Source organism: Rhinopithecus bieti, unplaced genomic scaffold (assembly GCF_001698545.2).
Source record: "Rhinopithecus bieti isolate Rb0 unplaced genomic scaffold, ASM169854v2 scaffold_30918, whole genome shotgun sequence".
In the NCBI taxonomy this organism is placed as follows: domain Eukaryota; kingdom Metazoa; phylum Chordata; class Mammalia; order Primates; family Cercopithecidae; genus Rhinopithecus; species Rhinopithecus bieti.
In genome coordinates, this window is record NW_016813589.1 from 1,673,906 (window position 1) to 1,687,853 (window position 13,948).

Genomic DNA, 13,948 nt, shown 5'->3' on the forward strand with positions numbered 1-13,948 from the left:
AATGAGGAGGGGTAGAAATTCGCAATGGGATAAAATGCTAGTTAGGTCTAAAATGGTTCCAGAATTAAGTATTAGGACTCCGTCGCACATATCCACCAGCTCTGCCTTTCCAGAACTCTTGTTTAGGTTGTTTATGACAATCTTGCTAAATATATTGGCACTATACAAGAGAATACCAGGATTTCTATAACTTAAAAAGCATTTTGCTTATCCTAAAGTAAACAAATGTCTTTGTAAAACTAGTTCTCAAATACATGTTAATGGCCTAGGTTAGAGCTGCATATCTACTGTTGGTGTGTATTCACCCCATTTCATAGATTACTACAGCAAGCAAAACCTAGTGCCTTGATACCATGTGTGAGTAACCAGGGAAGACTATTGTTTTTAATAAACCATACTCCCATGGTATCTAATTCTTATGGACTAAACTGGTCGGTGAATTTGTGATTGTCTTGGGCATATGTGGTAAATATTCTCAAAGGGTAAAAATGTTTGATACTAATGCATTCCTAAAACGTCGAATTATATATTTGCATGCCTTGAAGTAAGTGGAAGATAACCATTAACAAGAAACTTTTTTTTCAATTACCCAGGGGTTACTCTGGTGGTTGATGTTAATCAGTGTTTGGAAGGAAAAAAATCAAGTGATATTTTGTCTGTATTGAAGTCTTCCACTTCTAATGCAAATGACATAATCCCAGAGTGTGCTGACAAATACTATGATGCCCTTGTGAAGGCAAAAGAGCTCAAATCTGAAAAAGGTAAGTTGGTTTGTTACTTTAGCACAAACTATTTTAAATACCATTTCTGTGGTATTATATTTTCTTAATTTTAAGACAAGTATTGCTTTCAAATTAATATTTCTGTAATTTTTTGTCATCTATGGCTAAGGAAATTAGGAAAAGTTTTAAATGTTTCTTTTTAGTTTTGGAAAGCTATGATGAGCTCAGTGGCAATATATGGATGGCATTAAGAAAATGTCATATTTGACAATCTGTGCCTTATACAGGTCATGCTTATTGATTGATTTATTCCTATGGGTAGTCCAGTGATATAAATAGATGTTTATACTAATATTTTCTCTCACTTAATCCCTTGTGATTGTACAGTATTAAGTAGGGGTAAAGAGTAATTTTGAATATATAAAATAAAGAACAGTAAGCCAGTCTGCAAGGGATCAGTTGACAAAGCTAGGCAACTAGTTATGCCTACTCAATCCAACGGCAGAACCTACTTTGTTAGCTCTGGAAATAATCTTTGAGACTATACAGTTTGATACTCATTTTTCAGATTTGGAAATTCACATTGGTAAGATTTCAGACAGCGGAAAAGAATGGTAGACCCAAGGACAATTAATTTTTAATCCAGAATTCCTTTAGTAGATTTTACTAAGCACCTACTATTTCCTAGTGTCAAGGATCAAGGTGGCTCTCAACTTCTAGGCTAGTGTTTATTTGTACCACATTGTAGGTCATCTACAGGATAGTATTCATCTTTAAGAAACTAGTGTGACAGCGTATGGCCGTAGAAGTAGAGCTTAAGGAAAAAAAAAAACTTTTTTAGTCCAACTTGGTGTTTGTCTAGTAGTACCCTATGTACTTGCTTTCAAGTTTCATATATTTCCAACTTGGAGATTCCACCTTAAAATTCAGTAAATTTTCTATTAATGAAATGACCACTCTCTTACTTGGCATCTGGTCACCCTTGAGTCCCTCTCTGTTCCATTCAGATCTCTTCATCAAGAATTTCTGTAATGTCCCCTGTCTCATCCTTCATTGGGAAAGAATTGCATAATTGTATTAATGAGCTATCCTAATTTCAAATTCATCCTGGAAAAACTTAGTTTATCTTCTGTCTCCTAAACTTGTCTACTTCGTTTTCCATGTGTCATATTTGGGTGACTATAGTCAAATCCCTTTGTATCCAATTCAGAAACCTAGGAAGTGCTTCAGATTCATTCTTCTGGGAATAAAAAAAGGCAGCAAGACTTTTGTCAACTGAGATCATATTGAATCTATAGATAACTTTGAGAAGTCTTGCCATCTTAACAATATTCTGATCCATGTACATGGGATGTCTTTCCTTTTAATCAAGTTTAAAACTCTTTCAACAATTTTTTGTAGTTTTCAGCATACAAGGCTTGCATTTGTTTCATTAAATTTATTCCTAAGTATTTTATCATTTTTATTCTATTGTAAATATTGTTTTTTAATTATATTTTGGGATTGTTTATTGCTAGTTTATAGATACACAATTGACTTTTTATTGAGAAATAATTTATATGCCATAAAATTGTCCTTTTAAGGTATGTAATTAAGAGGTTTTTAGTATATTCACAAGGTTGTAAATCCAACACCTCTAGTTAATTCCAGAACATTTTCATTACACCAAAACAAAACCCAGTACCTATTAGCAATCAATCCCCATCACCCACTCCCCAGCCCCAGGCAACTACTAATCTACTTTCTGCCTTTGGCCTGTTTTGGACATTTCATGTAAACAGAATTATACAATACATAGCCTTTTGTGTCTGGCTTCTTTTACCTAGCATAATATTTTCAGAGTTCATTCATGTAGTATTTGTCAATTTGTCCTTTTTTGTGGCTAATATTCCATTGTATGAATATGCCACGTTTTGTTTACCCAGTCATCAACTGATGGAACCTGTATTCTGTGCCACCCTCTCCCCCCAACTTTTGGCTATTCTAAATGAGACTGCTATGAACATTTATGTCTGGGTTTTTTCGTGGGCATATCTTTTCATCCAACTGATTTTTGTATATTGATCTTGTATCCTGCAACCTTGCTGAACTCATTCTAATCATTTTTAGTACATTTCTTGTGCTGCCATCTGCCTTAATAAATACATTTTCGCTGAAATCCAGCCACACATTAATTTATATATGATCTATGGCTGCTTCCCTGCTGCAGTGGTAGTGCTGAGTGGTTGTTTCAGAGACCCAAAGCCTGCAAAGCTGAAAATATTTGCCTTTTTTTTTCCCAAGATGAAGTCTCGCTCTGTCACCCAGGCTGGAGTGCAGCAGGGCAATCTTGGCTCACTGCAACCTCCACCTCCTAGGTTCAAGCAATTCTCCTTTCTCAGCCTCCCAACTATCTGGGATTACAGTTACATGCCAACATGCCTGGCTCATTTTTGTATTTTTTAGTAGAGACGGGGTTTCACCATGTTGACCAGGTTGGTCTCGAACTCCTGACCTCAGGTGATCCACCTGCCTCGGCCTCCCAAAGTGCTGGGATTACAGGCATGAGCCACCGCACCCAGCCCCTACTCTCTGACTCTACAGAAAAAGTTTGCCGACCCCTGTTCTAGAAAGAAGAGCATCCCAAGCAATTAAAGACTGATTTTCACCTCCCGATAGAGCTATGAGCATTGTTTGAGGAATGCACAGGATGATTCATTCTTATCTTTTTCACCTCTGGTTCTAGGATGGCTATCTTTTCCCAAACTAAAACATCCACCATTCGGTGGATGGATTACTCAGCCTTACAACTCAGTTTAACGCTTCTGTATGTTCACGTATAATTTTGTCTGGAAGGCATCTAAAAAGTATGCCTCCTTGTGGAATGTTCATCACCTCTTAACTAACTGTTATCAGTCTTTTTTCTAAGTAACAACCCAACTATATTTCTTAGGAAAACTATTTGGAACCCATGCTGGAAAATAGCTCTCCTCAGCCTCTTGTCTAACTACATTCAAACTAGATGTGAAAAAGATAGGAATTCTTCTTGCCTATTACCTACTGACATCCTAACCCAAGTAAAGCCTTCTAATGCCATTCAGATCTCTTCATCAGGAATTACTGTAATGTCCCCTGTCTCATCCTTCATTATAAAAGAATTACATAACTGTATTAATGAGCTATCCTAATTTCATATTCATCGTGGAAAAAACTTAGTTTATCTCTTCTCTCTCCTAAACTTGCCTGCTTCTTTTCCCATGTGTCATATTTGGGTGACAGCTAAAACAACAGAAAATATAAGAAGTTCTAACTTAGACTAAACTAAGTCAGCTGCTATCAAGTGAGCTTTAGACTCATTGCCTTTCCAGGTAAATCAAAGTTCAAGTGAATTGACCATTGGTGATTGGCTTTTAACCAACTAAGAAATTTTTTACTTCTCAGTTTAAGGGATGGGAGAAACATTTTCACCAGCTTTGCTTGCTTTCTTCCCTTCCCACTGAGACAGTTGTGTTAAGAAGGGTGATTATTCTTCTGAAAACATTTATGAATCTGACAACTATTGGTAATTGAAAATATCATAATTGGCTGGTCGTGGTGGTTCATGCCTATAATCCCAGCACTTTGGGCGGCTGAGGCGAGTGGATTGCTTGACCCTAGGAGTTAGAGAACAGCCTGGACAACATGGCAAAACCCATCTCTACAAAAAATACAAAAAATTAGCCAGTTGTGCATGATCCTGTGGTTCCCAGCTACTCTGAAGGCTCATCTGAGCCTGGGGAAGTTGAGGTTGCAGTGAGCCTTGGTCACACCACTGTTCTCCAGCCTGGGTAACAGAGTGAGACCCTGTCTCAAAAGCAAGAAAGAAAGGAAGGGAGGGGAGGGGAGGGGAGGAAGAGGGAAGGAAAGGAAGAAAGAATAATAATTACTTGTAAACATCCTAACTTGACTGTACAATGTATTTTGTAGTAGACCCATGTTTCTAAACAGATGAACCAGCTGTCTGACTGCCCATTGAAAAGAGATACATCTCTCTTCCTGGGCATTGACAAACAGAAAGAACAGGTGAGGGGCATTTAAAGTCAAATGAAGCATTAACACATATTAAAGACCTTAAAGTTACCCCTGCTTAGTTATTTCAATGCATTTCAATATTCTGTGAAGAAATTCACTTGAACTTTGATTTACCTGGAAAGGTAATGAGTCTCATGCTCACTTGGTGCAGTTGACTTAGCTTAGTCTAAGTTAGAACTTCTTATGTTTTTCTGTTGTTTTTTGCTCTCAGGTCTGGGACCAGAATTGTAACCATTCAACAAAATAAACAGATTTCTAAATATGAGGTTTAGCCCATAGATTCATGAGGAGGAGATATTCTTGACCAATTGAAGTCATAACTACCATAGGTTTTTCTATCACCCCTCCCCCAAAATTAAGTTTCAAAAAAAATTTTTTTTCTCATTTTGTGTGGTTGCGTAGCACAAAATAAGTCAGAGGAACCAGGAAATTTCTTTTTCCCTACTTTAGTTGACCTTTATGTTGTGCTTATGCCATTTTGTACTTTGAGTAACGTTGTCTCTGAAGGTTCTGCTTTGGTTTAATGCCAATCATTGGCCCTCCTTAAATAAGGGCCACAGTCCTTGTGGGTATATCCGTGTTGGAGAAATTGCAGGTAAACTTTGTAAGCAAAGAGGATCTTGCCGATTGGTTTCCTTTGTCTACATGTGTTGTTGTTTGCATCTACCTGGGACTTACAATTATTATTTGCTTTTCCTTCTCTTTGACTGTTTTGGCCGAACATGTTTTATCATCCTCATGAAAGATTTAAGTTCCAGAGCTAGCCTTAGACATTCGTGTCTCTTCCTTTTCCTTGGGTTGGCAGGCATCTGCCATTAAATACATCGAATTTATTCCATGTTAGTGGGTCATTTCTGATGCCTTTGACTGTCTGAAGGTTTGGTGAAAAACATATTCATTTATTTTACATATTAAAGAAACTACGCTAATGTTTAAGGGTTCACTGTGTCTCTATAGAATTTAACAAACTTTTTTCTTTAGTGTCTAGTGAAGGTTCATGGCTCAAACTCAACCTGCATGAAAAATATGACTACTATTACAACACTGATTCAAAAGAGGGTTCCTGGGTCATACCTGAATCATGCTTGTATAAAGAATCATGGCTCACAGGAAAAGAAATCGAGGTAGGAGGTTGGTGTTTGATGGATAACTGTACTGTATAAAGTTAAATTTGACTGGTTGTCTATTTCTGAATTATGGAAGTGATGAGAGGAACTAATTGATTTATCTGAAGGCTGGATATGTAAGAAAATCTTCGTGAACTGCAGTTGAATGTGGCTGCATTGTTACTAATGTACAGAATTTTTTCCATATTGGCTTAACAAAACCAAGTAGAGCAGGGGGAAGAAATATTTCACTATTTATTTGGGATGGTAGATTATCCTAAGAAATCAATCTTAAGATTTTCCTTGACTTAATTAAGCACAATTAATGATAATTCCTGGGTTGTCAATATTTAAAAGGTATTTCTTTCCCACCCATCTCATTCTGCAACTTAACATTGTACCTTTCAAACCAAAATGTCATTTTTTTCTACAAAGTGCTAGAGAGGGCATCTCTGTCACACATGGCCCCAGCCATCTCCAGGACAGCTTCAGAAGGAAAGAACAGAGTTGGGCAAAGAGCAGGATGGGTAAACATTAAACGTTTGCTTCTTCTGAGATGGTCATCTTAGCGTGTTTTCATTGCTTAACATTTCTAGAGCTCTGGATGTACCCATGTCCAAATGTAAGTGCTAACATCACAATTGAGTGTATCTTATACTTGGCTTTCAATTAACTGACATAAAAATTAGCCATGTGTCCATGTATTGCACTAACCAAGAGTTATACATGATACATTGAATTGAAATTTTTATTTAACTACTAAAGGTCCCTTTTAACTAATCCTTGACCCATATTTGAAAGCTTTCTTCTACCAGATTTTACTTATTGAAAGTTATTTATCCCTTCTCTCATCTCTTTTTAACCAAACTATATAGATAGTACCTGTTTGAGCTTGTTGTTAGGAGTAAAGAAATAGTGCATTAGTGAACATAGCGTTGGTATTGACTATTAGGACATTTGTTAGTTTTTGTTTGTTTCTCTTTTTGAGGGGACATTTGTTATTTTAAATACAGAAAGAAGAAACTCATTTAGAAAAGTCTGTATTAGGTGAAGCCCCATCTTTACTAAAAATACAAAAATTAGCTGGGCATGGTGGCGAGTACCTGTAATCCCAGCTACTTGGGAGGCTGAGTCAGGAGAACTGCTTGAACCCAGGAGGCAGAGGTTGCAGTGAGCCAAGATCGCACCACTGCATTCCAGCCTGGGCAATAAGAACTACACTCTGTCTTGGGGAAAAACAAAAACCAAAAAACAGAAAAGTCTGCATTAGAATCTCAGGTTCAGATGCTTTTTCTCATTGTAAACAAGACTGGCTGGAGTCTCAGGGGTCCTCCTGATTTCCCCGGGTGCCTTGTCCATTGTAGTCCTAATTCCCTCCCAAATATTCAGCAATTTTTATATATACAGGAGCCCAGGGCTGAAGTATTTACAAAAAAGATAACAAGAGCAAAGCTAGGAGAAAAAGTACAGCCAGAAGAGCTCTTTTGAGTTTCAGTTCTAGATCACTGAATTTCATTCATTTTTTAGTTGCCCCTCCCTACATAGAGGAATGAGAGGAGCACTTTGACAATAGATTATTTGTATAATCATGGCTTTGTTAGATCTGAATATTTTCTCACAACATGGGAATAGGGGGACTAAATGCTTGGTGAAGATTTCCTGAAACAAAAGACTTAGCTATAAACAGGTAGTGAAGTAGATCTTGCCGAATGGCCTTCTCTGTGAGGTTCTTCTTTGCTTTGTCTGAGGTTGGTGGGCAGCCATGAAGAAACAGGTAGGGGTCAAGTCAGAGGAATGTGAAATTGGAATCAACCCTTGTAGCAAGATGTCTGAAACAAGTTATGGCCAAAAGGAACCTTTCCAACTGGTGTCCCTGCAAATACCCGAAGAATGTGTGGAATTGCGAATGAGGTCTCCTGAAACCATAAACATAGCCAAGTACCCCTCATTTGTATAGAGTTTCGCTTTCCAATATACTTTCACATCACTTTGATCCCTAAATTATCCTCTAAGTAGAGATAGAGCAAATATTCTCATCTTCTGTTTTTCTAAGTGAGGAAATTGGGGCACAGAGTAGGTGAAGCAGCTTATGCTAATTCTGCAATTTGTGTAGATTTTGTCAGTTAACAGATTTATTTCCAGTGCTTCCAACTTCTAGTCTAGTATCTTTTCCACTTTTTCATTGTTTTTGACACAGTCACCAGTATCTCTGAGTGGTTTTGTCATGTGCCCATTGCTCTGGAATTAATAACCCAAGTTGGTGGCTTAAGAAATACATAGGTACTTTAAAAAGTGAGTAATGCTTCCCAGGAGGAATACTCTTGAAGTAATATTCACCAACATTGCTTTGGATTTAAAAACAAAAGTTCGACCCAAAGGATGTGAAACCTGCCGGTAATGGATCCACGCATCGTAATATGTTTAAAGAGAAAATACTGATGATAATTAAATTCTATCTTGGAAAAAAACAAGAACACACATCTTACAGAATCATTAAAAGTCAACATCAAAGATATTGCAGTGTAGCAGTATTGCAGACAGAATCACCAATGCAATATTTACTGAAACTTAGAGGAAAAAAACGTGATCTGAGTCTGACCAATGCTACCAAAAATGCTTAATGACAAGAAGATAGTGAAGAACACAGTTTAGTGACTCATTTCGGATGTTCAGAGGTGTTGTACAAGTTTTAGGAAAATGACATTGTAGCAATGGATTATTAGTGCTAATTTTGAAGAAAAAAATGAAATTATAGACATGCTAAAAAATTATGTGCTATGGTTGAAAAGATGTATCAAACTATAAAGAAGCAGCATCGATGATTTAAAATTTAGAATAAAAAGTTGGTCATGTGGCATCCCAAGATATACCCCAGGTATAACTTTTTGTTATATCGAGCATCAGTCTGTTAAGATTATTAACCAGTGGAAGGTCTAACACTGTTATAAAAAAGTTGTGTTTCTTCTAAACAACCTGAAGTTACCAGTTTTTTTCAATGAATGCATACATATATGTCTTCTCTTAAAGATATGTATGCATCTTTTGCATGATTTCACTTTTAGATCTTTGAGTTAACCAACCATTAATTCCAGTTGTACTAAATAAGAGTCATCAGCTATAGAAGTGACAGTCCAGTCTTTCTTTGCATCTCTCATCGGGCATAAAAGTAAACCCTGTTCATACCCCACGTGAAACTTTCTTATAACCCCCTTCTTCCTTTTTTCTCATTCTTCTAGATTTCTGCCATCTATCCTTAATAGCACTTATCTTGCTCCTCCCACCCCTTTTTCTTTTGCCCCAGAGCATCATTCTGAGTTTGGCCGCAGCTCATTACAGGGGTCTGCCTACTCTGGCCTGGGGAAGAAATGGGAAAGAAGTCTGAGGACCTCATGACCATTGCAGTCTTTTCCTTGGCAGCCCAAGGGAAGTGGGAGGTGATGCATGTTTTTACAGCAAGCACCCTTGTCCCTTTACATTCTGTGGAAATCAGGCGTCATGCCTCGTCCTTGCCAGCATCATGCATACATCTCTGCTTCCAAATCCTGAGATCACTGAGCTTTATTCTCTTGCCACCTCAGCACCAAACTCAGAGATTCCAAAATCATATTGCTAGAAAGAAGCTAAGCCAGTTTCATCCCTCAGCTCTGCTTACATTTGTTTTTAAACCCAGCCAAAAGGAGACATCTATATTATTTTCTAAAAGATAAAATATCAGAAGCTATTCTATATGTGCCTTTCAGCTGATGTGTGAAGTGTAACCATAAGAAATATCTCTTGCCAGGACATAATTGAGGAAGTCACAGTAGGTTACATTCGTGAAAATATATGGTCTGCTTCAGAAGAGATGCTTCTTCGCTTTCAAGCCACAAGTTCAGGACCCATCCTTAGGGAAGAGTTTGAAGCTAGAAAATCATTTTTGCATGAACAAGAAGAGAATGTGGTCAAAATACAGGTATGTGGATCACCTACCACTGTTTGCAACAAACTGTCATATCACCTGAAAATGTTTTCTTTGATAATAGTCAACTACCAGCATTCCTATAAACAAATCTGACTGCATATTTTTACATAATCAGTGCCCCTAGTCTACTTCACCAAGGCTTTAAAATGGAAAGCATTTTGATGATGAATGACTTAACCTACGGTCTTCTAGAGAGTATTTAGGAGCACCGCAGATTTGCACAGATCTACCTGCTGCCAACTTAGTTGGACCCAAAGGGGTATGCCTTGGATCAGAGTTGAAATCATACCTGACTTGGGGACTTTACAATTTGGCTTTTTTGTGGTTAGTGGATGTTGAGTGGCATCTTAGTTTCTGTGCTGTTCTAGCCTGAAAGAACAGAAGAACTAATGAAATAAACAGATTTAGCATCTCTAAGAATGTCTTCTACCTTCTGTAATCTGTCACTCTTCTTTTAGGCCTACAGGAGAAAACTTCATTCCCAATTTTTTTGCTATAAATTGTTCTTAAGTTTGCATGACTTGTCCGAACTTTCTGATTGGCAGGAGAATTTGCCAGGTTTAGATGTTTCTCTTCTGTATTCCTGTAGCACCCCCTACCAGTCACCAGACTGGTTTGTGAAAGGCTGTGAGTTTGTTCTTTTTATTGTGAGTTCAAAAGGGTATTGTTAACAACTGGTAAAGTCTGATGCTGGTGGGTTTTTACTTCGAAGCTTCCTAAATTGAACGTTTTTCTGTGGAAGAGCTTCTTTTTTGTGTGGTCACTGGTGAACTCATCTGCTTTTCCCACCTAACTGTAATGTCCAAGGCAGAAAATGAATTTTACAAACATTTGTCTTCCTGTATCTTGCACATGATAGATGCTTACATGTTTAAAATTTGCTTAGAGCTTAAGATATTATTAGCAAAGCAGAAATAATTAATTTTATAAAAGAAATTTCTACTATAAATCTGACACTCAAAGGATTTTTCTAGGTGGGCCAGTGAGTTTCCAATTTATTCCTTTAAACAAATAGTAGACAGAACACACAGGAAGTAAACAAAAGCCTCAAAATAGTCATCTGCACTGATGAGGCTCTAATTTTGCACACATTTCACGTGTCAGCCAATATAAAATTTGGACCCCACACTCTCCAGTCTCGGGGCACACAGCAGTGTTGCAGTTGGAAGGTATACCACAGAGCCCACCAGTACAGAATCCCTCTGTATTAGAAACCAGGGCTGAAGGATGAGAGAAACGGGGTAAGGACAGGAGCGATCATTTGGAGCCTTTTTCCTCCACCTCAGCAGAGGCAAAAGAATTGACGAAGCAGTCATCAAACCATGAAGTCACCTCACTACGCCTTTTTATCAGTCTTCTGACAATTTTCCAAAACAGAGGGCATGAAGCCTAAGGGTAAGCCTACTTCACAGATGTGGACCAGAAGTGAATAATGCAGTCAGTAGGAACCTGCTGACCCTTAAAACCAAGAGCCGGTGAACCAAAAGGTGTCATGCTAATCTTATTTCTCGCCAAAGTGACTGGTTCACCTTCAAGTAGGAAAATGTTCTGATATCTGAGAAGTTCCCCTATGTAAAACACTGTGGGCTTCCTAGCTGGCTGAATTGCCCCCAGATACAGTAGTTTTAACAAAATTGGAGAGAAATACAAAGGCAAAGCTCCTAGGCCAAGGCCAGCTATACCCCAGCTACACCACCCTCCCTGCCATCAGTGGTCTGCCAAGGAAGTGAGTAGTGGTACAGAGAATGTGCATGAGCAACGTCCAGCAGTCTGTCTCAAGTGCTTATGGAGTTAATTGGGAGGTGCCCAGGTCAATATAGAGGAAGTCAAAGATAATCTACATAGCCATATTATTTTTGAGCAGTTAGAAGTCCCCAGTAAAATCGCCTGAGTGAGCCAGAAAGAAAAAACTGCTCATAAACAAAAAAGATTTCATATCAAAAACAGAAAAAGGAATATAACTTGCAAAATATAAATGGAGTAGACATCTAGAGTTACTCTTCCAGAAGACAGGAGAGAATGTTATACTGAAACTGCTTTATACTGTCAAGGAATTTGTTAAGACGTGGACTTAATGAAATAAGAAGACAACAGAATAATAAAATAAAAAGACAGCTGACAGCTAAGGAGAGGAAGAGAAATAATGATGTCATAGAATGTAAATGAATTTATAACTGCAGAATGCAAAATAGACACTGAGCATAATTGGAGCAGACACAGAAAGCTTCAGAAAAATCCACAAAAGATGAGAGAAAGAATAGATTATTAAAACACACTTTCTCATCTGAAAATGTAATGCCCATTTTATTGCAGGGTGGTAAGGACGGACTGCAATAATTCACATAACAGAGGTTTCCTAGTATGTGCTTCTCAAGTGCTTGATAAACTTTAGAAATGGCAAGGTGATAGAGATAATGACTCAGAGAGCAGATAATGGGGATCCAATATTGATACTGGTGATGGGGCACAGGAAGACTTCAGAAAAAAATCAAATAGGATAGAATAGGTAACTACAGGAGGAAGTTTTTTTCGTGAACTGAAAAAAGCCAGTATACTACTTTTAGGAAAGGATATAATAATGGTAAACACCAAAACCTAGCCCTGAGATTTAATGAATTATTGAACTTCAGCTCAGGGAGTGCCACAAGCATCCTGGTGAAGAAAAGTAAGCTACCCTGAAGGAACTTCACTTTGCCAGGAGCAGCGGCAGAGTCTGTGGACCAAGAGGAAGGGGATGGCCTGGGAGAGTCGGTCCTTAGTTGTTTTAATGTAACTGACTACTCTTACAGATCGCTGGATTTTTTTTTTTTTTACCTTCGAGGAGAGGGAGAAGAGGTAAATGTTTAGGGCTTTCTTGGCTAACCGAAATCACACAAGTATTTTGTGCATTCGAAGTTGGCATTGGTAATTTGAATATATCTGTACTGAGTGTCCAGTTATCAAGCATAGCAGCCTGTGTATCAAGCCAGATTTCCCAGCGAGGAATAAAGTCTATAAAACAGAGCAATGACCTCTGAGGTCTAAGTGTTTTGACAGACTTCTTTTATACAGATACTCTGCACAGAAAATATATTTGTGGTACTAGAAAACAAAACAAATAAGATGGCTGTTATAAATTTTCCCACAAGTTCCCATACCAGGCAGGAGAATGAGACTGCCATTTTGTGAATCTATTTTTTTTTTTAAACCTATTTTTTTTAAAACAGAGTCTTGCTCTGTCGCCCAGGCTGGAGTGCAGTGGCACCATCCCAGCTCACTGCAACCTCCACCTCTTGGGTTCAACTGATTCTTATACCTCAGCCTCCCAAGTAGCTGGGATTACAGGCGTGCGCCGCCACACCCTGCTCATTTTGTATTTTTTATAGAGACAGAGTTTCACCATGTTGGCCAGGCTGGTCTTGAACTCCCGGCCTCAAGTGATCTGCCTGCCTCGGCTTTCCAAAGTGCTGGGATTATAGGCATGAGCCACCACACCCGGCATGTAAATTCCATCTGTCTGTAATTTTCCAAGTTTCTTTATATCAACTTTATACCCATATTTGCTTATAATAAACAGCCTCTAATTAGAGAAGAGCTTACAATATCATGGCTATGCACAAGAGTTCTGTTGTTGGTACATAATAGGAAAAGCTTATCTCAATGGAACTAAAACTTACAGACTAAAAAAAGAAAACAGAATTTTGGCAAATGAAATATGAGGTAAGTAGTATTCTTCTATGGAGCAAAAAAAATTCTTTTATTATTATACTTTAAGTTCTGGCATACATGTGCAAAATGTGCATGTTTGTTACATAGGTATACATGTGCCATAGTGGTTTGCTGCACCCATCAACAGACCATCTACATTAGGTATTTCTCCTAATGCTATCTCTCCCCTAGTTCCCCAGCCCCTGACAGGCCCCAGTATGTGATGTTCCCCTCCCTGTGTCCATGTGTTCTCATTGTTCAACTCCCACTTATGAGTGAGAACATGCGGTGTTTGGTTTTCTGTTCCTGTGTTAGTCTGCTGAGAATGATGGCTTCCAGCTTCATCCATGTCCCTGCAAAGGATGTGAACTCATCCTTTTTTATGACTGCATAGTATTCCATGGTGTATATGTGCCACATTT

At 38.2% G+C, this 13,948-nt stretch overlaps 1 protein-coding gene across 5 annotated transcripts in view; it reads left to right on the forward strand.

Annotated features, from left to right (window-relative positions):
• IQGAP2 (IQ motif containing GTPase activating protein 2) overlaps positions 1-13,948 on the forward strand; it is a 317,888-nt gene that overhangs the window by 240,562 nt on the left and 63,378 nt on the right. For 3 of the 5 annotated variants that reach the window (XM_017848709.1, XM_017848710.1, XM_017848711.1), the window contains exons 15-17: positions 594-761; positions 5,754-5,896; positions 9,660-9,830. In XM_017848709.1, coding sequence (XP_017704198.1) covers positions 594-761; positions 5,754-5,896; positions 9,660-9,830 — 482 coding nt within the window. The remainder of the gene's footprint in view (positions 1-593; positions 762-5,753; positions 5,897-9,659; positions 9,831-13,948) is intronic. The other 2 variants (XM_017848712.1, XM_017848713.1) reach the window with 1 other exon arrangement.